This window comes from Salvelinus alpinus, chromosome 16 (genome assembly GCF_045679555.1).
Source record: "Salvelinus alpinus chromosome 16, SLU_Salpinus.1, whole genome shotgun sequence".
NCBI lineage: Eukaryota > Metazoa > Chordata > Actinopteri > Salmoniformes > Salmonidae > Salvelinus > Salvelinus alpinus.
This window is the reverse complement of record NC_092101.1, coordinates 40,230,393-40,248,032: the sequence shown is the minus strand read 5'-3', so window position 1 is coordinate 40,248,032 and position 17,640 is coordinate 40,230,393. Positions and strand designations below refer to the sequence as shown.

The window sequence follows — 17,640 nt, the reverse complement described above, 5'->3', positions numbered from 1 at the left end:
TCTCTCTCTCTCTCTCTCTGTGTCCCCCCAGAGCCGGCCCTTCAGTCCCCCGGGCAGTCACTCGTCCAGCCCCCCTTCCATTGCCCCCCTGGCCCGGGCCGAGAGCACTTCCTCTATCTCCTCCAACAACTCCCTGAGTGCAGCCACCACCCCCACCGTCGGTAAAAATCTCACCCTTTCTGTGTCAGGTGTGTGTACACCATCATCTCCTATCTCTATCTGTGCTAGTGTGGTTATTTGTGCTACTGTGGTCGTCTGTGCTGTGTTGCCTGTGTGGTTTGGTCAATTTCTGCTACTGAGATGGCCGCATCCATTTAAATTCCGTTCAACGGGGTATGGTAGTAGGTGCCAGGCGCACTGGTTTGAGTGTGTCAAGAACTGCAACACTGCGGGTTTTTCACACAGTTTCCTGTGTGTATCAAGAATGGTCCACCACCCGAAGGACATCCAGCCAACTTGACACAACTGTGGGAAGCATTGGAGTCAACATGGGCCAGCATCCCTGTGGGAAGCATTGGAGTCAACATAGTCCAGCATCCCTGTGGGAAGCATTGGAGTCAACATGGGCCAGCATCCCTGTGGGAAGCATTGGAGTCAACATGGGCCAGCATCCCTGTGAAAAGTTTTTGACACCTTGTAGAGTCCATTCCCGACAAATTGAGGCTGTTCTGAGGGCAAAGGGGGTGCCCAAAGGTGTTCCTAATGTTTTGTACACTCAGTGTATATCTGCTCGAGTACAGTATTCACTCAATGTATTACACTGCATTTCTGTGAATGCGGTATAGAATTTTCAAGAGTAAAAATGCCTAATAAGTCATAATGAAATGGTTAAATATACTATAACCATTCACTCAGCTAGGGGAAAAGGAATCTACAGTACAGTATATTACAACATAATACAGGCCGTCATAAGGAACATATGGTATTAAACCCAAAGAGCGACATTGTAAATCATCACTTAATTGAAGCATAATATGGTAACGGTTTGCTGGGTATTTACTGTTTTGTTAGATACACAAAGCAATATGCATGCGTCATATTTTCGTTAGATAAATAAGGAGAACAGTAGAAAATATGATTTGCAACCTAAGTAGGCTTAGCGAGCGGAGAGCCCACAATCATACCTTGTGTTTCGCATCCCATAGATGTTTTTCCTCAACATTTTTCATCCAGCCATAATTTTGGAGTTCACAACATGCCCTCCATACTTTGACACTGTACGTTTTTAATTGTCACCATTGTTTCTTACATGGTTTTATTCCTCAGTTAGATTTCTCCTTTGTTTTGATTTGTGTTTGTTTGGTTTTTGCTCTTGTCTTTGTCCCTTTTTCATTTGGGCTGTCGCTTGACGTGATGTCAGAAGATGATGCATTTGTAAACAAACTGCCTACGTTTGGGAGGCCCTTTGATTCTCTGGCAGGTACAGTATAGTGTGGATGAAGGGAGGGGGGCTATCTGAGGAAGGGGCTGGGGGTGGGACCTGGAAGGGGTCCGATGATGCCTATTTACCCATGATGATGTCATACGTCATCCGTCCATGAGAATGTTCTTGCTTTGTTTGTTTTTGTCAAGCCGTCTCAGAATGGATAGCAGCCATCCTGTGAGGGGAGTAGATATTGAACTGAGACATTGGAGTACGCCACAGATTACATTTTCATTTTTTTACTTTGATAAATGGTGAAACACCTCTCTCGCTGTCTATCTTACTCGCATACTCTCACATCAAAGTATCCCAAGGATACTTTTTTCAGAAAGCTGAAATGCCATGCATCTCTTTTTCATCTTCCCAAACCGGCATCTTTGGCTGTCCTGCCCTCATCGCCACAGCAACGTCCCTGTTTTGTATGATAGTCATTGTGTGTGTACTGTATGGAGAGCACTGTGTTTTCAAGCATGCTGTTAATCTGCAGTCTGCAGTGCTGTGTGTGTATATGAGTGTGTTCATGTGTATTAAGAGTGTAGCCTGTCTAAAGAGCTTCTGTGGCATCGAGATCCAGACACACAAACACACACTCCAGGGGCGTCATTTCAGCTAAACCTAGGATATGGAAAAGTAACAGGGGGAGGGTGGGGGGGGGTATTCCTCCGAGGCATTGAAGCTAATTTACTGCATTTCTACACAATTTAAAAACTCTCTAATGCAATTTGGAGAACAGCAAAAACAAGCAAAATTTCCTCCAGCCATTATCACCTTGTTGCTGTAGCTTCATTCACTTCAGTCAATAGGGAACTTAACATTCTACAAGAATTAGCTGCTACGCACTAGCTCAGCACCGGGAGAACATTTCCAGTTTGGTTACATGTCAAGTCAAACAGCAGTTACCTATCTAAAGCGATCTACTACAGCCATATTTACCTCTGCACTGTTTTGTAGAAAAAGTCATGCTGTTCCCTGCAGCTGCGTCCATGTACTCTCCATAAAGCCAGCCAGCCATACAATCATCCTTCCCTCCCGCTCCCAGGCGTCCGCATGGTCCTAAAGTCTGCTAAACTGCAGGATTGTAGCAGCCTATTTTAAATAGTTGGTGTTGAGCTAGGGTATGGTGACTGCCCTGACACACACACACACACACACACACACACACACACACACACACACACACACACACACTGTGATACAGACAGAGCATCTTTTGAAGTCTGGAAGGAAAATTAGTGTCTCCAGCCAGTTGATAATTATTGTGCCACCTTCTCCTCAACACTCAGAACAACACAGGCAGACAGACAGACAGACAGACAGACAGACAGACAGACAGACAGACAGACAGACAGACAGACAGACAGACAGACAGACAGACAGACAGACAGACAGACAGACAGACAGACAGACAGACAGACAGACAGACAGACAGACAGACAGACAGACAGACAGACAGACAGACAGACAGACAGACAGACAGCTTCCAAACCTCTCACCCTGACCCCCATCTACCCCCTTCCCTCTGTCCCAGATCGCCTCTTCTCTCTCACTCCACCCCATGGGAACATGTTTCTCCACTACACTCCGCTCCACTACACTCTGCTCCACTACACTCTGCTCCACTACACTCTGCTCCACTACACTCCGCTCCACTACACTCTGCTCCACTACACTCTGCTCCACTACACTCTGCTCCACTACACTCTGCTCCACTACACTCTGCTCCACTACACTCTGCTCCACTACACTCTGCTCCACTACACTCTGCTCCACTACACTCTGCTCCACTACACTCCGCTCCACTACACTCTGCTCCACTACACTCCGCTCCACTACACTCTGCTCCACTACACTCTGCTCCACTACACTCTGCTCCACTACATTCTGCTCCACTACACTCCGCTCCACTACACTCCGCTCCACTACACTCCGCTCCACTACACTCTGCTCCACTACATTCTGCTCCACTACATTCTGCTCCACTACGCTCCGCTCCACTCCGCTCCACTACACTCTGCTCCACTACACTCTGCTCCACTACACTCTGCTCCACTACACTCTGCTCCACTACATTCTGCTCCACTACATTCTGCTCCACTACGCTCCGCTCCACTACGCTCCGCTCCACTACGCTCCACTACACTCTGCTCCACTACACTCTGCTCCACTACACTCTGCTCCACTACACTCTGCTCCACTACACTCTGCTCCACTACACTCCGCTCCACTACACTCCGCTCCACTACACTCTGCTCCACTACACTCTGCTCCACTACACTCTGCTCCACTACGCTCTGCTCCACTACGCTCTGCTCCACTACGCTCTGCTCCACTACGCTCTGCTCCACTACATTCTGCTCCACTACATTCTGCTCCACTACATTCTGCTCCACTACATTCTGCTCCACTACACTCCGCTCCACTACACTCCACTACACTCTGCTCCACTACACTCCGCTCCACTACACTCTGCTCCACTACACTCTGCTCCACTACACTCCGCTCCGCTCCACTTCACTAACCACCCCCATCAGAACACCTGCCCACTATTCTCTAGTGTCTTCACCCACAGTCATCCTTCACTCAATCCATCAACTCCAGCCATCTATTCACTACACCCAAAGGCCCCAATCACACCCTAAGCAGTCGCACCTTAACTCTGATCCCTTCGACCAACTCCCCTCCTCCACCAATGGTTTTACCCTTATCACTGCCCCCTGGTGTATGTCATCAGGTTGATTTGTTTTATATTTGGATCCCCATTAGCTTTTGCAGAAGCAGCAGCTACTCTTTCTGTGGTCCACAGACAGTCCAACAGCCAAGCTCCATCTGTATTGAAAGACAAAGCATGACACAAAAACCGTTAGAATATTAGCATTAGGACAGGAGGATGTGATTTAAATGGATTCATGTAATGGTAATGAAGGTTTTCTATAGCAGTGTGTAGATGAGTATTGTATGACAGGTGTCATTCCCAGTCAGTCCTCCTCCAGGCTTGGCTTTTTCTCTCCATGCTCCAAGAGACTCAACAATACCATCCACCAACAGATACCTAACTTCACCTGGTCCAACCTCCAACCCCCTCCCACGCACCCACACGTGACCTTTTCACACTACTGAGCTGAGCTGTACTAAGCTTATCTGGCGTGTCCAGTTGCTTCCTGGAACCATGCTGGAAAGGACAATGTGGAAAGAATATGATCTGAGCCTGCACAGTAAGGTTCGGGTTGGACTATAGTGTGAAATGACCCACAGACACACAGGGTCACGCACAATTTGTTCCTGTCCTGTCCTGGCAGTGTTTTGGCTTGCTGTGCCATGCACCCCTCTTTACCCCACCTCACCTCACTGTGTTGTGTGATGGACCTGCCATGTGACTCATGCTACTGTCCTTCTCTCTTCCTCCTCCTCTCACCCACCCTCCTCACCCACTCTCCCTCCTCCCTGCCCCACCACAGAGAATGACCAGCCTTCCCTGGTTTGGTTTGACAGAGGGAAGTTTTATTTAACCTTTGAAGGTAAGTTGTGTCTGCACAACGGCTAACTGCAGTGCACACACTCACCCGGGGTCACCCAGGCCTCATCTGTGCAAGCTTCTCCTCTAACTCCTCCCCCCTCCTTTATCTCCTCCCCCTCTAACTCCTCTCACTCCTTCAGTCATGGCCACATCTCACTCCCTCCAAGCGAACTGCTGTGCCCCTCTACATCCAGCCCTCTTGTCTTATTCCTCACACTCCTCCTCCTCGCGTCGTCATTCGTTCTCATTTCACATTTCCACAAGTCTGCCGTTTCCAAAAAGATCATCAAATCAAATCAAATTGTATTGGTCACATACACATGGTTAGCAGATGTTATTGCTAGTGTAGCGAAATGCTTGTTCTTCTAGTTCCGACAGTGCAGCAATATCTAACAATTCCACAACAAATACCTAATGGAATAAGGAATGGAATGGAATAAGAATATATAAATATAAATATATGGAGCAATGACAGAGAGGCATAGGCTACGATGCAATAGATCATTTAGAATACAGTATATACTGTACATATGAGATGAGTATGATATGTAAACATTATTAAAGTGACTATTGTTCCATTTATTAAAGTGGCCAATGATTTAAAGTCTGTATTTAGGCAGCAGCCTCTGCGCTAGTGATGGCTGTTTAACAGTCTGATGGTCTTGAGATAGAAGCTGTTTTTTAGTCTCTCGGCCCCAGCTTTGATGCACCTGTACTGACCTCGCCTTCTGGATGATAGCGGGGTGAACAGGCAGTGGCTCGGGTGGTTGTTGTCCTTGATGATCTTTTTGGCCTTCCTGTGACATTGGGTGCTGTTGGTGTCCTGGAGGGCAGGTAGTTTGCCCCCGGTGTTGCGTTGTGCAGACCGCACCACCCTCTGGAGAGCCTTGCGGTTGTGGGCGGTGCAGTTGCCGTACCAGGCGGTTATACAGCCCGACAGGGTGCTCTCAATTGTGCATCTGTAAAAGTTGGGGGTTTTAGGTGACAAGCCAAATTTCTTCAGCCTCCTGACCATTGATCGTTCTTCATGTACTTTACTAATCTCTGTTTTTGTCATTTTCTTTTTTGTGTGGACTCACTCTTTTGGGTTTGGATATTGATCTCTCTCTGATTTTGTCACAATGACTCAGCATCAACAGTATGTCTGGGATACGCATGTCCTCTCTCTCTTTGTAAAACTATTTTTCATTCTTTATTTCTGTCGGTCTTCTCAGTGCTTTTCAGTGTTTCTGAAACACAACAAACCTTCTCATGTAGCTGGCTTTATTAACCCTTCTACTGTAAATATAGTGAAACCTGAAATTGTACAACAATGTCCAACAGTCTTGAGGGACTTCACATCGATGTACAGTACATCCACCATTTAATTTAACAAGGTAATGGGATATCATAGGAGCTAAACCCACCCACACATCATACACAGGTACTGGTTCTCATTTCAATTACATAGATATGTGACAATGGAGTAGTGGCCTGAGGGAACACACTAAATGTATTGAGTAAAGTGTTACGAAATGTAATATTATAAATTGTATATAACTGCCTTAATTGTGCTGGACACAGGAAGAGTAGGCAGCTAATGGGGATCCTTAATAAATACAAAATATGAATACAGTGATTCTCTCACACACTCTTTGGTTCTCCATCTTCATCCATACATGGCTGTTGAGAGATGGAGAGTTAGGGAACAGAAAATAGAGGGTGTAGTACAGGAAGTGGGAGGAGTCTAAAGGACAGAGATGTAGTGGAGCAGTCAAGAGAGGGATGAGAGAACAGTAGTAGCTTTGGTGGTTTGTGAGGACTATGGACATGGGTTGTGTTTAATGCTGAAAGTCTTCCTTCTCTCTTTCTGCTTTTCATTCTGTCTCTCTCTCCAACATTTTTTTGACTGAGTGAGTCTCTCTCTCTCCCTCCTTTCTGTATTGCTATTAAATGTGTGTGTGCTGTCTGAAACAGGCTGCTCCAGGGGACCCAGCCCTCTCACCATGGGGGCCCAGGACACCCTTCCGGTGGCGGCAGCTTTTACTGAAACGGTCAATGCCTTCTTCAAAGGAGCCAACCCTAACAAGTAGGTCCACTCAAACACGTTAGGAGATGTCTCTCACTGTATGCACCCTCTCTTTCTCCCCCCTTTTTCTCTCCCTCTCTGTCTCTCTCTGTCCCTTTCTATATTTCTACCAATTCTCTCCACTCTCTCTCTTACTCTTTTTCCCTCTGTCCATTTCATTTCTATGATATCTCTCTCCTTGCTTTACTCTGTTCTCCTCTTTCTCATCCTTCGGACGCTCTAACCTCGTCCTCCCGGGTTCCTGTCAAAAGGTGTGTTGTGAAGATCACAGGCGAGATGGTGCTGTCGTTTCCAGCGGGGATCACACGGCACTTTGCCAATAACCCGTCCCCTGCCGTGCTAACCTTCAGCATAACCCACTACAGCTGGCTGGAGCATGTGCTGCCTAATCCCCAGCTACTCTGCTGGTAAAGACCACTATAACACCCCTCACACAACTCACTACGCCCTGCAGCATTTAGAACATGTGACATTGAACGCCTAAAATCATACTGTAACAAAACAATCCACCCGTCCAGTTCTGACTGGGCTCTGAGTCACTGTGAATTCATCCCAGTGGTCTGACTAACCACCTCATTCCAAGGTTATTCTGCACTCTCACGTGTAAAATGCATCAGAGTTGTTGTTGTTGTATAGCACTCAGTATCTGTTTGCAATCTCTGCACTGCAATAGTCCTGACCTCTGTGTAGTAGATACAAAGATAACTTGTACTCTGTTGTCTATGTGTTGACTAAAGTTTAGATGGATCAATCATGACATTAGATAATATGATCAAATACATATTGTGTGCCCACATAGTGACACCGCCACAACACCCAACCCTGACTGCAAGACCTTCTGGGTGAACATGCCAAACCTGATGACCCATCTAAAGAAGGTGGCCGAGCAGAAACCCCAGGCCACATACTACAATGTGGACATGCTCAAATACCAGGTGAGCTGAACTATGTTCTACTATAGAGATACAGAAACCAATACCAGGTTAGCCCATCTCTCTGTCTGCAACTGGTAGTAGATTATAGGCTGATCCATAGAGATCAAGTCTTCTTTCTGTGACCAAGGTTGACCCATTTAAAACCAGATATTTAAAGTCTGTCCTGTCCAGTCTGTATCCATAGTTACTATTCCAGTTTAATGTTATTATGCATTCTTTCCTCTGTATTGTTTATGTGTGCAGGTATCAGCGCAGGGCCTCACGTCGACCCCCCTGAACCTGGCAGCCAGTTGGCGTTGTGAACCAACCAGCACGGACCTCCGAATAGACTACAAGTACAACGGCGGCTCCATGACAACGCCCGTGGCGCTCAACAACGTCCAGTTCCTGATCCCCGTAGACGGAGGGGTCACCAAGCTACTGGCTGTGCTTCCCCCCGCCGCATGGTAAGACCGAATAGTATACTTCATGTCAGAACTGTATACAATACATTTCTATTGAATTAAATTCACTTAATTTGATCATTAAAAGTTGAAGGCTGCTTCAGTCGGAGACATCCCATGGCTCTATGGCTCAGCCCTGTGGTGAAGACATTCATTTTTCGGGTTTGAAAAGGCCCGTTTCCCAGACCCAGATTAAACCTATTCCTTGCTTTTAGAGAGTAACAGATTACATTTGATTCTGTTCTTCCAGGAATGCAGAGCAGCAAAGAATCCTGTGGAAGATTCCTGATATTTCCCAGAAATCTGAAAATGGAGGTAAATAACCTTGTTTATACCCAGGAGGAATCAGTAATGCCTTGTTATCATCTTCTCCACTAAAGTACTAATCAAAAATAATTTTTGAAGTCGCGTCATGACAACAACAGGCTCTAAGGGCTTGAAACACATCAATAACGTTTGACTGCCGAGAGTACTTGCGAACTAAGTACAAACCGATTTTACATGTAGAATCGCGCAAAAATGTCGGCAGTCGATCAGTAGATGAACGGGAGATCCTTATTCAGTGTGATGTGTGTGACCCTTAATATCAATAAAATTAAAACAAATGTATTTATAAAGCCCTTTTTACATCAGCCGATGTCACAAAGTGCAGTCCAAAAATCCAGCCTAAAACCCCAAACAGCAAGCAATGCAGATGTAGAAGCGCGGTGGCTGGGAAAAGCTCCCTAGAAAGGCAGGAACCTAGGAAGAAACCTAGAGAGGAACCAGGCTCTGAGGGGTGGCCAGTCCTCTTCTGGCTGTGCCGGGTGCAGATTATAACAGTATATGGCCAAGATGTTCAAACATGCATAGATGACCAGCAGGGTCAAATAATAATAATCACAGTGGTTGTAGAGGGTGCAACAGGTCAACACCTCAGGAGTAAATGTCAGTTGGCTTTTCATAGCCGATGATTAGAGAGAGAGAGAGAGAGTCGAAAACAGCAGGTCCGGGACAAGGTAGCACATCCCGTGAACAGGTCAGGGTTCCATAGCCGCAGGCAGAAGAGTTGAAACTGGAGCAGCAGCACGGCCAGGTAGACTGAGGAAAGCAAGGAGTCATCAGGCCCGGTAGTCCTGAGGCATGGTCCCAGGTCTCCGGGAGGGGAGGGAGAGGAAGAGCGAGAGAATTAGAGGGAGCATACTTAAATTCACACAGGACACCGGCTAAGACAGGAGAATTACACCAGATATAACAGACTGACTCTAGCCACCCGACACACAAACTATTGCAGCATAGATACTGTAGGCGGAGACAGGAGGGGTTAGGAGACACTGTGGCCTCATCCGACGATACCCCCAGACAGGGCCAACCAGGCAGGATATGACCCCACCCACTTTGCCAAAGCACAGCCCCCACACCACTAGATGGATATCCGCAAACCACCAACTTACTACCCTGAGGCAAGGCTGAGTATAACCCATGAAGATCTCCCCCACGGCACGAACCCAAGGGGGCAACAACCCAGGCAGGAAGATCAGGTCAGTGACTCAACCCACTCAAGTGACACACCCCTCCTAGGGATGGCATGGAAGAGCACTAGTAAGCCAGTGACTCAGGCAGAGAATCCCAGTGGAGAGAGGGAAACCGGCCAGGCAGAGACAGCAAGGGCGGTTCGTCGCTCCAGTGCCTTTCCGTTCACCTTCGCACCCCTGGGCCAGACTACACTCAAATATTGGACCTACTAAAGAGATGAGTCTTCAATAAAAACTTAAAGGTTGAGACCGAGTCTGCGTCTCTCACATGGATAGGCAGATCATTCCATAAAAATTGAGCTCTATAGGAGAAAGCCCTGCCTCCAACTGTTTGCTTAGAAATTCTAGGTACAATGAGGAGGCCTGCGTCTTGTGACCGTAGTGTACGTGTAGGTATGTACGGCAAGACCAAATCAGAGAGATAGATAGGAGCAAGCCCATGTAATGATTTGTAGGTTAGCAGTAAAACCTTGAAATCAGTAATATGGTCACATTTTTTGGTTCTGGTCAAGATTCTAGCAGCCGTGTTTAGCACTAACTGAAATGTATTTAGTGCTTTATCCGGGTAGCCGGAAAGTAGAGCATTGCAGTAGTCTAATCTAGAAGTGACAAAAGCATGGATTTGCTTTTCTGCATCATTTTTGGACAAAAAGTTTCTGATTTTTGCAATGTTACGAAGATGGAAAAAATAGATCCTTGAAATATTCTTCATATGTTCGTCAGAAGAAAGATCAGGGTCCAGAGTAACGCTGAGGTCTTTCACAGTTTTTTTTGAGACGACTGTACAACCATCAAGATTAATTGTCAGATCCAACGTAAGATCTCTTTGTTTCTTGGGACCTAGAACTAGCATCTCTGTTTTGACTGAGTTTTTCCACATTTTTCCACTTCCAGGGAATGCAATTTTGGGGCTTCACCATGTTTCATCAAAATGTACAGCTGTGTATCGCCTGCATAGCAATAAAGGTTAACATTATGTTTCCGAATGACATCAACAAGAGGGTAAAATATATAGTGAAAACAATAGTGGTCCTAAAACGGAACCTTGAGGAACACCGAAACTTACAACTGATTTATCAGAGGACAAACCGTCCACAGAGACAAACTGATATCTTTCCAACAGATAAGACCAAAACCAGGCCAGAACTTGTCCATGTAGACCAATTAGGGTTTCCAATCTCTCCAAAAGAATGTGGTGATCGATGGTGTCAAAAGCAGCACTAAGGTCTAGAAGCACGAGGACAGATGCAGAGCCTGGCTTGTGGATGCCCTATTAAGACACTTTATGTTGGTGTTTCCTTTATTTTGGTAGTTACCTGAATGTTTGCCTTATAGGGCTGATTTAGCTATGGATGGATACATTTGTGTTTTTCCGTCCAGATGAACAGACCCTTTTAATAATGACATTACCTTTGACTTACTGTACATGACGTTTGGCCTTTGCCCCATTTTACTCACTCTTGCCCCCTTCTGTCTGGAGATGGTTCCAACAGTCATAATGATCAGAGATGAGTTAAAGAACCATAGAATTAGGAATGAAAATACTAGAATGGACATGAACCTTCTTATGATGGGATAAAGGTCAGCCATTTTGGTCAGGGAGTTGCTGCCAGTGCTGGGATAAGATATTGTATAAAATAATGAATTTGAAGAATGTATTAGCTAGCTAGCCAGACAGTTTTAGAGCAATGATTCCATGAATTTGTCAAATTAACTGCTAATATGCCAACATTCCATTAAAATAATGCAGTCAATCAACTATACGCTGGCTGAAATCAGTTGATGATAGGACTTAGACAAGTTGTAAATGCAACGAGTACTGATATTGTATAATATAATAGCACTCACAGCTTTCCAAGAAAACACAAATGTAGACATTTATGGTCTGTTTACATATATGTTAGAGGCTATTTAGACAGAAAATTGGTATAAAACCCATAAAAACATTATTTGTAATCATATGACAATGTTTTAGGTGGACTAATTCTATTTCACAATTTCTGATATAACATATGCCTTTTATTTTCCTGCGTAAGTAAAATCAGGATTATGCCTCTACTGCCATTCATTCCAATTAGATGGTTTGGATTTCTCCCTGACCAATATGGCTGCCATTTTCACCCCATTCTGGAACTTTGAGGGTTTATGACATATCTCCTCTAGTAATTTAATAGGATTTCTATGTAAAGAACAGGCAAGTATTCAAGATCTACCTTGTCCCGGACCTGCTGTTTTCGACTCGCTCTCTCTACTGCACCTGCTGTCTCTAACTCTGAATCATCGGGTATGAAAAGCCAACTGACATTTACTCCTGAGGTGCTGAGCTGTTGCACCCTCTACAACCACTGTGATTATTATTATTTGACCCTGTTGGTCGTCTATGAACGTTTGAACATCTTGGCCATGTACTGTTATAATCTCCACCAGGCACAGCCAGAAAAGGACTGGCCACCCCTCAGAGCCTGGTTCCTCTCTAGGTTTCTTCCTAGGTCCTTGCCTTTATATTGAGTTTTTCCTAGCCACTGTGCTTCTACATCTGCATTGCTTGCTGTTTGGGGTTTTAGGCTGGGTTTCCTTGTAGCACTTTGTGACATCTGCTGATGTAAAAAGGGCTTTATCAATACATTTGATTGATTGATATCATGCTGCGTGCTGTGGACAGGTTTGCATGTTTGTTTGTGTGCCTGTGTACGTGTGTGATGTACAGTACCAGTCAAAAGTTTGGACACACCTACTCATTCAAGGGGTTTTCTTTATTCTTACAATTTTTTACATTGCAACACAAGGAATCATGTAATAACCAAAAAAGTGTTAAACAAATCAAAATATATATTATATTTTTGATTCTTCAAAGTAGCCACCCTTTGCCTTGATGACAGCTTTGCACACTCTTGGCATTCTCTCAATCAGCTTCATGAGGAATGCTTTTCCAAAAATATTGAATGAGTTCCCACATATGCTGAGCACTTGTTGGCTGCTTTCCCTTCACTCTGCAGTCCAACTCATCCCAAACCATCTCAATAGGGTTGAAGTCGGTGATTGTGGAGGCCAGGTTATCTGATGCAGCACTCCATCACTCTCATTGGTCAAATAGACTTCCAGCAGACCAGATGCTGCTGGAAGTGGAGTTGGAGGGCCGGTAGGAGGCACCCTTTCCTCTTGTCTAAAAAAATACCCCAATGCCCCAAGGCAATATTATTGCCCTGTGTAGGGTGCCGTCTTTCGGATGGGATGTTAAACGGGTGTCCTGACTATCTGTGGTCACTAAAAGATCCCATGGCACTTATCGTAAGAGTAGGGGTGTTAACCCCGGTGTCCTGGCTAAATTCCTAATCTGGCTCTCATACCATCATGGTCACCTAATCATTCCCAGCTTACAATTGGCTCATTCATCCCCCTCCTCTCCCCTGTAACTATTCCCCAGGTCGTTGCTGTAAATGAGAATGTGTTCTCAGTCAACTTACCTGATAAAATAAGGGTTAAATAAATACATTAATAAAAAATAGCCTTTACACAGCCTGGAGGTGTGTTTTGGCTCATTGTCCTGTTGAAAAACAAATGATAGTCCCGCTAAGTGCTAACCAGAAGGGATGGCGTATCCCTGCAGAATGCTGTGGTAGCCATGCTGGTTAACTGTGCTTTGAATCCTAAATAAATCTCAGACAGTGTCACCAGCAAAGCACCATCACACCACCTCCTCCATGCTTCACGGTGGGAACCACACATGCGGAAATCATCCGTTCACCTACTCTGCATCTCACAGAGACACGGTGGTTGGAACCAACAATCTCAAATTTGGACTCATCAGACCAAAGGACAGATTTCTATCAGTCTAATGTCCATTGCTCGTCTTTCTTGGCCCAAGCAAGTCTCTTCTTCTTATTGGTGTCCTTTAGTAGTGGTTTCTTTGCAGCAATTTGACCATGAAGGCCTTTGACCATGATGGCAGTCTCATCGGAACAGTTGATGTTGAGATGTGTCTGTTACTTGAACTCTGTGCATTTATTTGTGCTACAATCTGAGGTGTAGTTAACTCTAATGAACTTATCTTCTGCGGCAGGGGTAACTCTGGGTCTTCCTTTCCTGTGGCGGTCCTCATGAGAGCCAGTTTCATCATAGCGCTTAATGGTTTTTGCGACTGCACTTGAAGAAACTTTCAAAGTTCTTGAAATGTTCCGTATTGACTGACCTTCATGTCTTAAAGTAATGATGGACTGTCGTTTCTATTTGCTTATTTGAGCTGTTCTTGCCATAATATGGACTTGGTCTTTACCAAATAGGGCTATCTTCTATGTAACACCCCTACAAGAAGGAAATAAATTCCACAAATGAACTTTTAACAAGGCACACCTGTTAATTTAAATGCATTCCAGGTGACAAAATGAAGCTGGTTGAGAGAATGCCAAGAGTGTACAAAGCTGTCATCAAGGCAAAGGGTGGCTACTTTAAAGAATCTCAAAGAATCTCAAAGAATTTGTTTAACACTTTTTTGGTTACTGTGTGTTATTTCTATGTGTTATTTCTTAGTATTGATGTCTTCACTGTTATTCTACAATGTAGAAAATATTAAGAAAAAAAAATTAAGAAAAACCCTTGAATGAGTAGGTGTGTCCAAACATTTGACTGGTACTGTATATGCATGTGTATGTTTGTGCAGTATATTTAACCTTTGTCCCTCTCTGTGACGTCCCCAGGCATTGGCTCATTGTTGGCACGGTTCCAGCTGTCGGAGGGCCCCAGTAAACCCTCTCCCCTAGCGGTCCAGTTCACCAGCGAGGGCAGCACTCTGTCAGGCTGTGATATAGAACTGGCTGGGCCAGGGTACCGCTTCTCACTCATCAAGAAGAGGTTCGCTGCAGGTGAGACACAGCCTTTCTTCACTTACTCTGCTAAACAGAAATAATGTCACCTAAATTTATTATGGAGTGCATCCCATCCTTCACAAAATATCAGAATAAGGGAAAGATTGACTCAAATTAGCGTGACGCTCATAGTGTAATAATTACATGATTATAAACAAATAGTGTATCACTGTGATATTAATTGGTGTTATTACACTGTATTGATACAGTATTATCGTAAAATATGTTTTGCTATGTGTACATAGTTGCATGTATGATTCTTTTTTACACATAAGTATTCAAACCCAAGGCATGTTCGTCATTTTCAGGAAAATACTTGGCAGACAACTGATACTTCATACTACTACTGAACAAATACACTGGAGATCATCATCTCAACGGACTAATGAAATCCCATACTACAGAGGACAGACCTACACCACCACCTCCCTACAGACAGACACTTCTTTCTAAACCCGCGAGCCAGACAGGCCAAGGCCGCACAGCCTACTGTACCCAGCAGTATTGTATAGCTTGCATATAGTCTTGTGGACCGTTTTAGGGTGTAATTATTGTATTTGTAAAATGTATTCAAATTGATTAATTTCAGAACATCTGTATTGCTGCTGCTCTAGACACCCACCCGGGTTTCCCTCTCTAAAGGTACATGCTTCTGCCTCTCTATCCCACTCTCTAACGTGTGGTGTACAAACTTAAACACTGCTACAGCTACCTAGCTACTCAACCGCAAAATCAGTCTCGACCGTGAACCTACCACATAATACACTGTATTTATTTTAGATGCAACATCAAATATGTGCTATTAGGAGAGGATGTATGAAAAGACCATTCGGTTGTGCCATTGAGTGAACTAAGATGAATAGACGCACCATGATGTCACACTCCTCCATTCAGTTTGAGGGGCTAATTCTTGCTTCTCGCATGCCTCTGATTGGACACGGTTAGAGCTACCATGAAATGCTGGGTATTGGAGTTTTTATGTTGTTGGGTTTTTAACAGTTAATGCGTTACACACTGGCACAGCAGGTTTAAAGGACATTGTTCATTTGGATGGTGACCATTACCAGACTCCTCTCTCTTCTTTGAATGCAGTGATTTAACACCGGGTTCAAACATATACTCTCAACATTTTCCTCAGAAAATATCAGAAAGTCCTGAGTAGTTAGGCAGCTGCAACAATAAATACATTCTTGGTTGCAATATAAAACAAATATAATATGTTTCCCTCAATAAAAAAACCTGTACAAAGTCTCATTTTAAATTAATAATATATATCTGAAAGGGCGTTTGGTGTTTTCCTTGTATTGTCAAATAGCCTTTCTGTTGTTCCTGACACAGCAGTGGTAGACTTACTTCAGAGTACATTACAGCATTCTATTTTTATTTATTGATGATAATGATTTAAAAAGTATGTAAAAAGTATGTGATTCTGTATATGAATAGAATTTGAATGGTATCGCAATTTAGAATGACGGTATCAATATTCTAATTATCTTTTTTTGTTATCTGTGTAGTTGAGTAACCTGTGTACAGTATAATGTATAAGGTATAATTTTAGAATTGATTTCAGATATATAATTTTTTAACTCAAGTGCATCAGAAGATTTGACTACAGTATATATGCGCGTGAGGGGGATCAAATAAAAAACAAGATGAATAGCAACCTGGATGTGTACGTCAGGCAGTATGAAAGCAGTGTTATTTAGAGTTACACTAATAGTTATTACCATGGATAATCAGTCAGGGTTTGACTATGTTATGCTCTGTTTCCAATCACCTCAATGTGTTATTCTGCATCAAACAGCATGAACTCCCCTTCGGATCAAACCAACCAGCGCTTGAATCAATGGCTTTATTTTGCATAATGGTAATGGTCTCTGTGAGATGACATGGTGATGAGGTTTTTGAGGGAGGTTAGATGACCAAAACGCTTTTTGTATTTTATGTGTGTACTCCAGACAGTCCTCTAAAAGATAGAGAAATAAGCGGAATATTTTTTTAAACAACAAAAAAAACATCTTGTTTCATGTGAAGAACACTGTGCTGATAATGTTAGAAACTTCCTGAATGCTCTGATATTCAACATAGAGAACAAAATGTGTGTGATGACATTTAACTTAAAAAGTCTCCTCGTGTGGGCATCATAAGTATGTCAGCATACTATCTGTACTTCATGAAGCTACATAGCACCATTTATACGCCTGCCTTAGAACTGCCATAGAAGTGTCGTACATGTCCATTTTGTCTGACCATTTAGTTGGCATTTCTAAGTAAGGCATCAATGAATTGTGTCATGTAGCTCTCTGTATAGCTGTTTAGTGAGTAACACTTTACTTGAACATTATTGTACACACCTAACTATAGTTAACAGAAATTACATTGGTAATGTTATTACTGTTTATGAACTATGTATGATCTCTGGTCGTGCTTATGATGGAGGGAGGGTTCAAGCTAAGTGTTACGGCATGGATAATGTAATGTGTGTCTGCATAAAGTTACGGTATAGTGTTAAAGTGAAGTGGTCCACCAACCAATAGACTCGTTGATCTGTTGTCATGTTAACTGTGAGAACTGAAGACCAGAGCAGGAAGTGTGTCTGTGTGTGGCGTGCTAAGCTCGACTGCTTTGGGTTCTGTACTGTTTCTCTGTCAACCACATGTGCAAGCTGTGTTTGTACGGACAATGTTAAGATGATCTGATGAGAAACTAAGTTTGCTTCTTTCCAAAACCAATAAAAGTTATGAACTGGACAAGTTTTTGGAGCAGTCTTTTTGCAACTCACAGCAGAAGTTTTATTAGTCGTAGGTACAGGATACACTGTCCAACAAACTTCTTACTTACAGGTTCCTCCTCCACAATGCAACAACAATAAGAAATTATA

At 43.8% G+C, this 17,640-nt stretch overlaps 1 protein-coding gene across 8 annotated transcripts in view; it reads left to right on the top strand.

Moving 5' to 3' along the window:
- sgip1a (SH3GL interacting endocytic adaptor 1a) overlaps positions 1-17,509 on the top strand; it is a 109,436-nt gene extending 91,927 nt beyond the window's left edge. For 4 of the 8 annotated variants that reach the window (XM_071346212.1, XM_071346211.1, XM_071346210.1 and 1 more), the window contains 10 exons: positions 32-188; positions 1,364-1,420; positions 4,879-4,938; positions 6,894-7,005; positions 7,257-7,412; positions 7,805-7,940; positions 8,184-8,386; positions 8,634-8,698; positions 14,592-14,756; positions 15,068-17,509. In XM_071346212.1, the coding sequence (XP_071202313.1) occupies positions 32-188; positions 1,364-1,420; positions 4,879-4,938; positions 6,894-7,005; positions 7,257-7,412; positions 7,805-7,940; positions 8,184-8,386; positions 8,634-8,698; positions 14,592-14,756; positions 15,068-15,090 (1,134 nt within the window). In that variant the 3' untranslated portion in view covers positions 15,091-17,509. The remainder of the gene's footprint in view (positions 1-31; positions 189-1,363; positions 1,421-4,878; positions 4,939-6,893; positions 7,006-7,256; positions 7,413-7,804; positions 7,941-8,183; positions 8,387-8,633; positions 8,699-14,591; positions 14,757-15,067) is intronic. The other 4 variants (XM_071346216.1, XM_071346214.1, XM_071346213.1 and 1 more) reach the window with 4 other exon arrangements.
- The last annotated feature ends 131 nt before the right edge of the window (positions 17,510-17,640 follow it).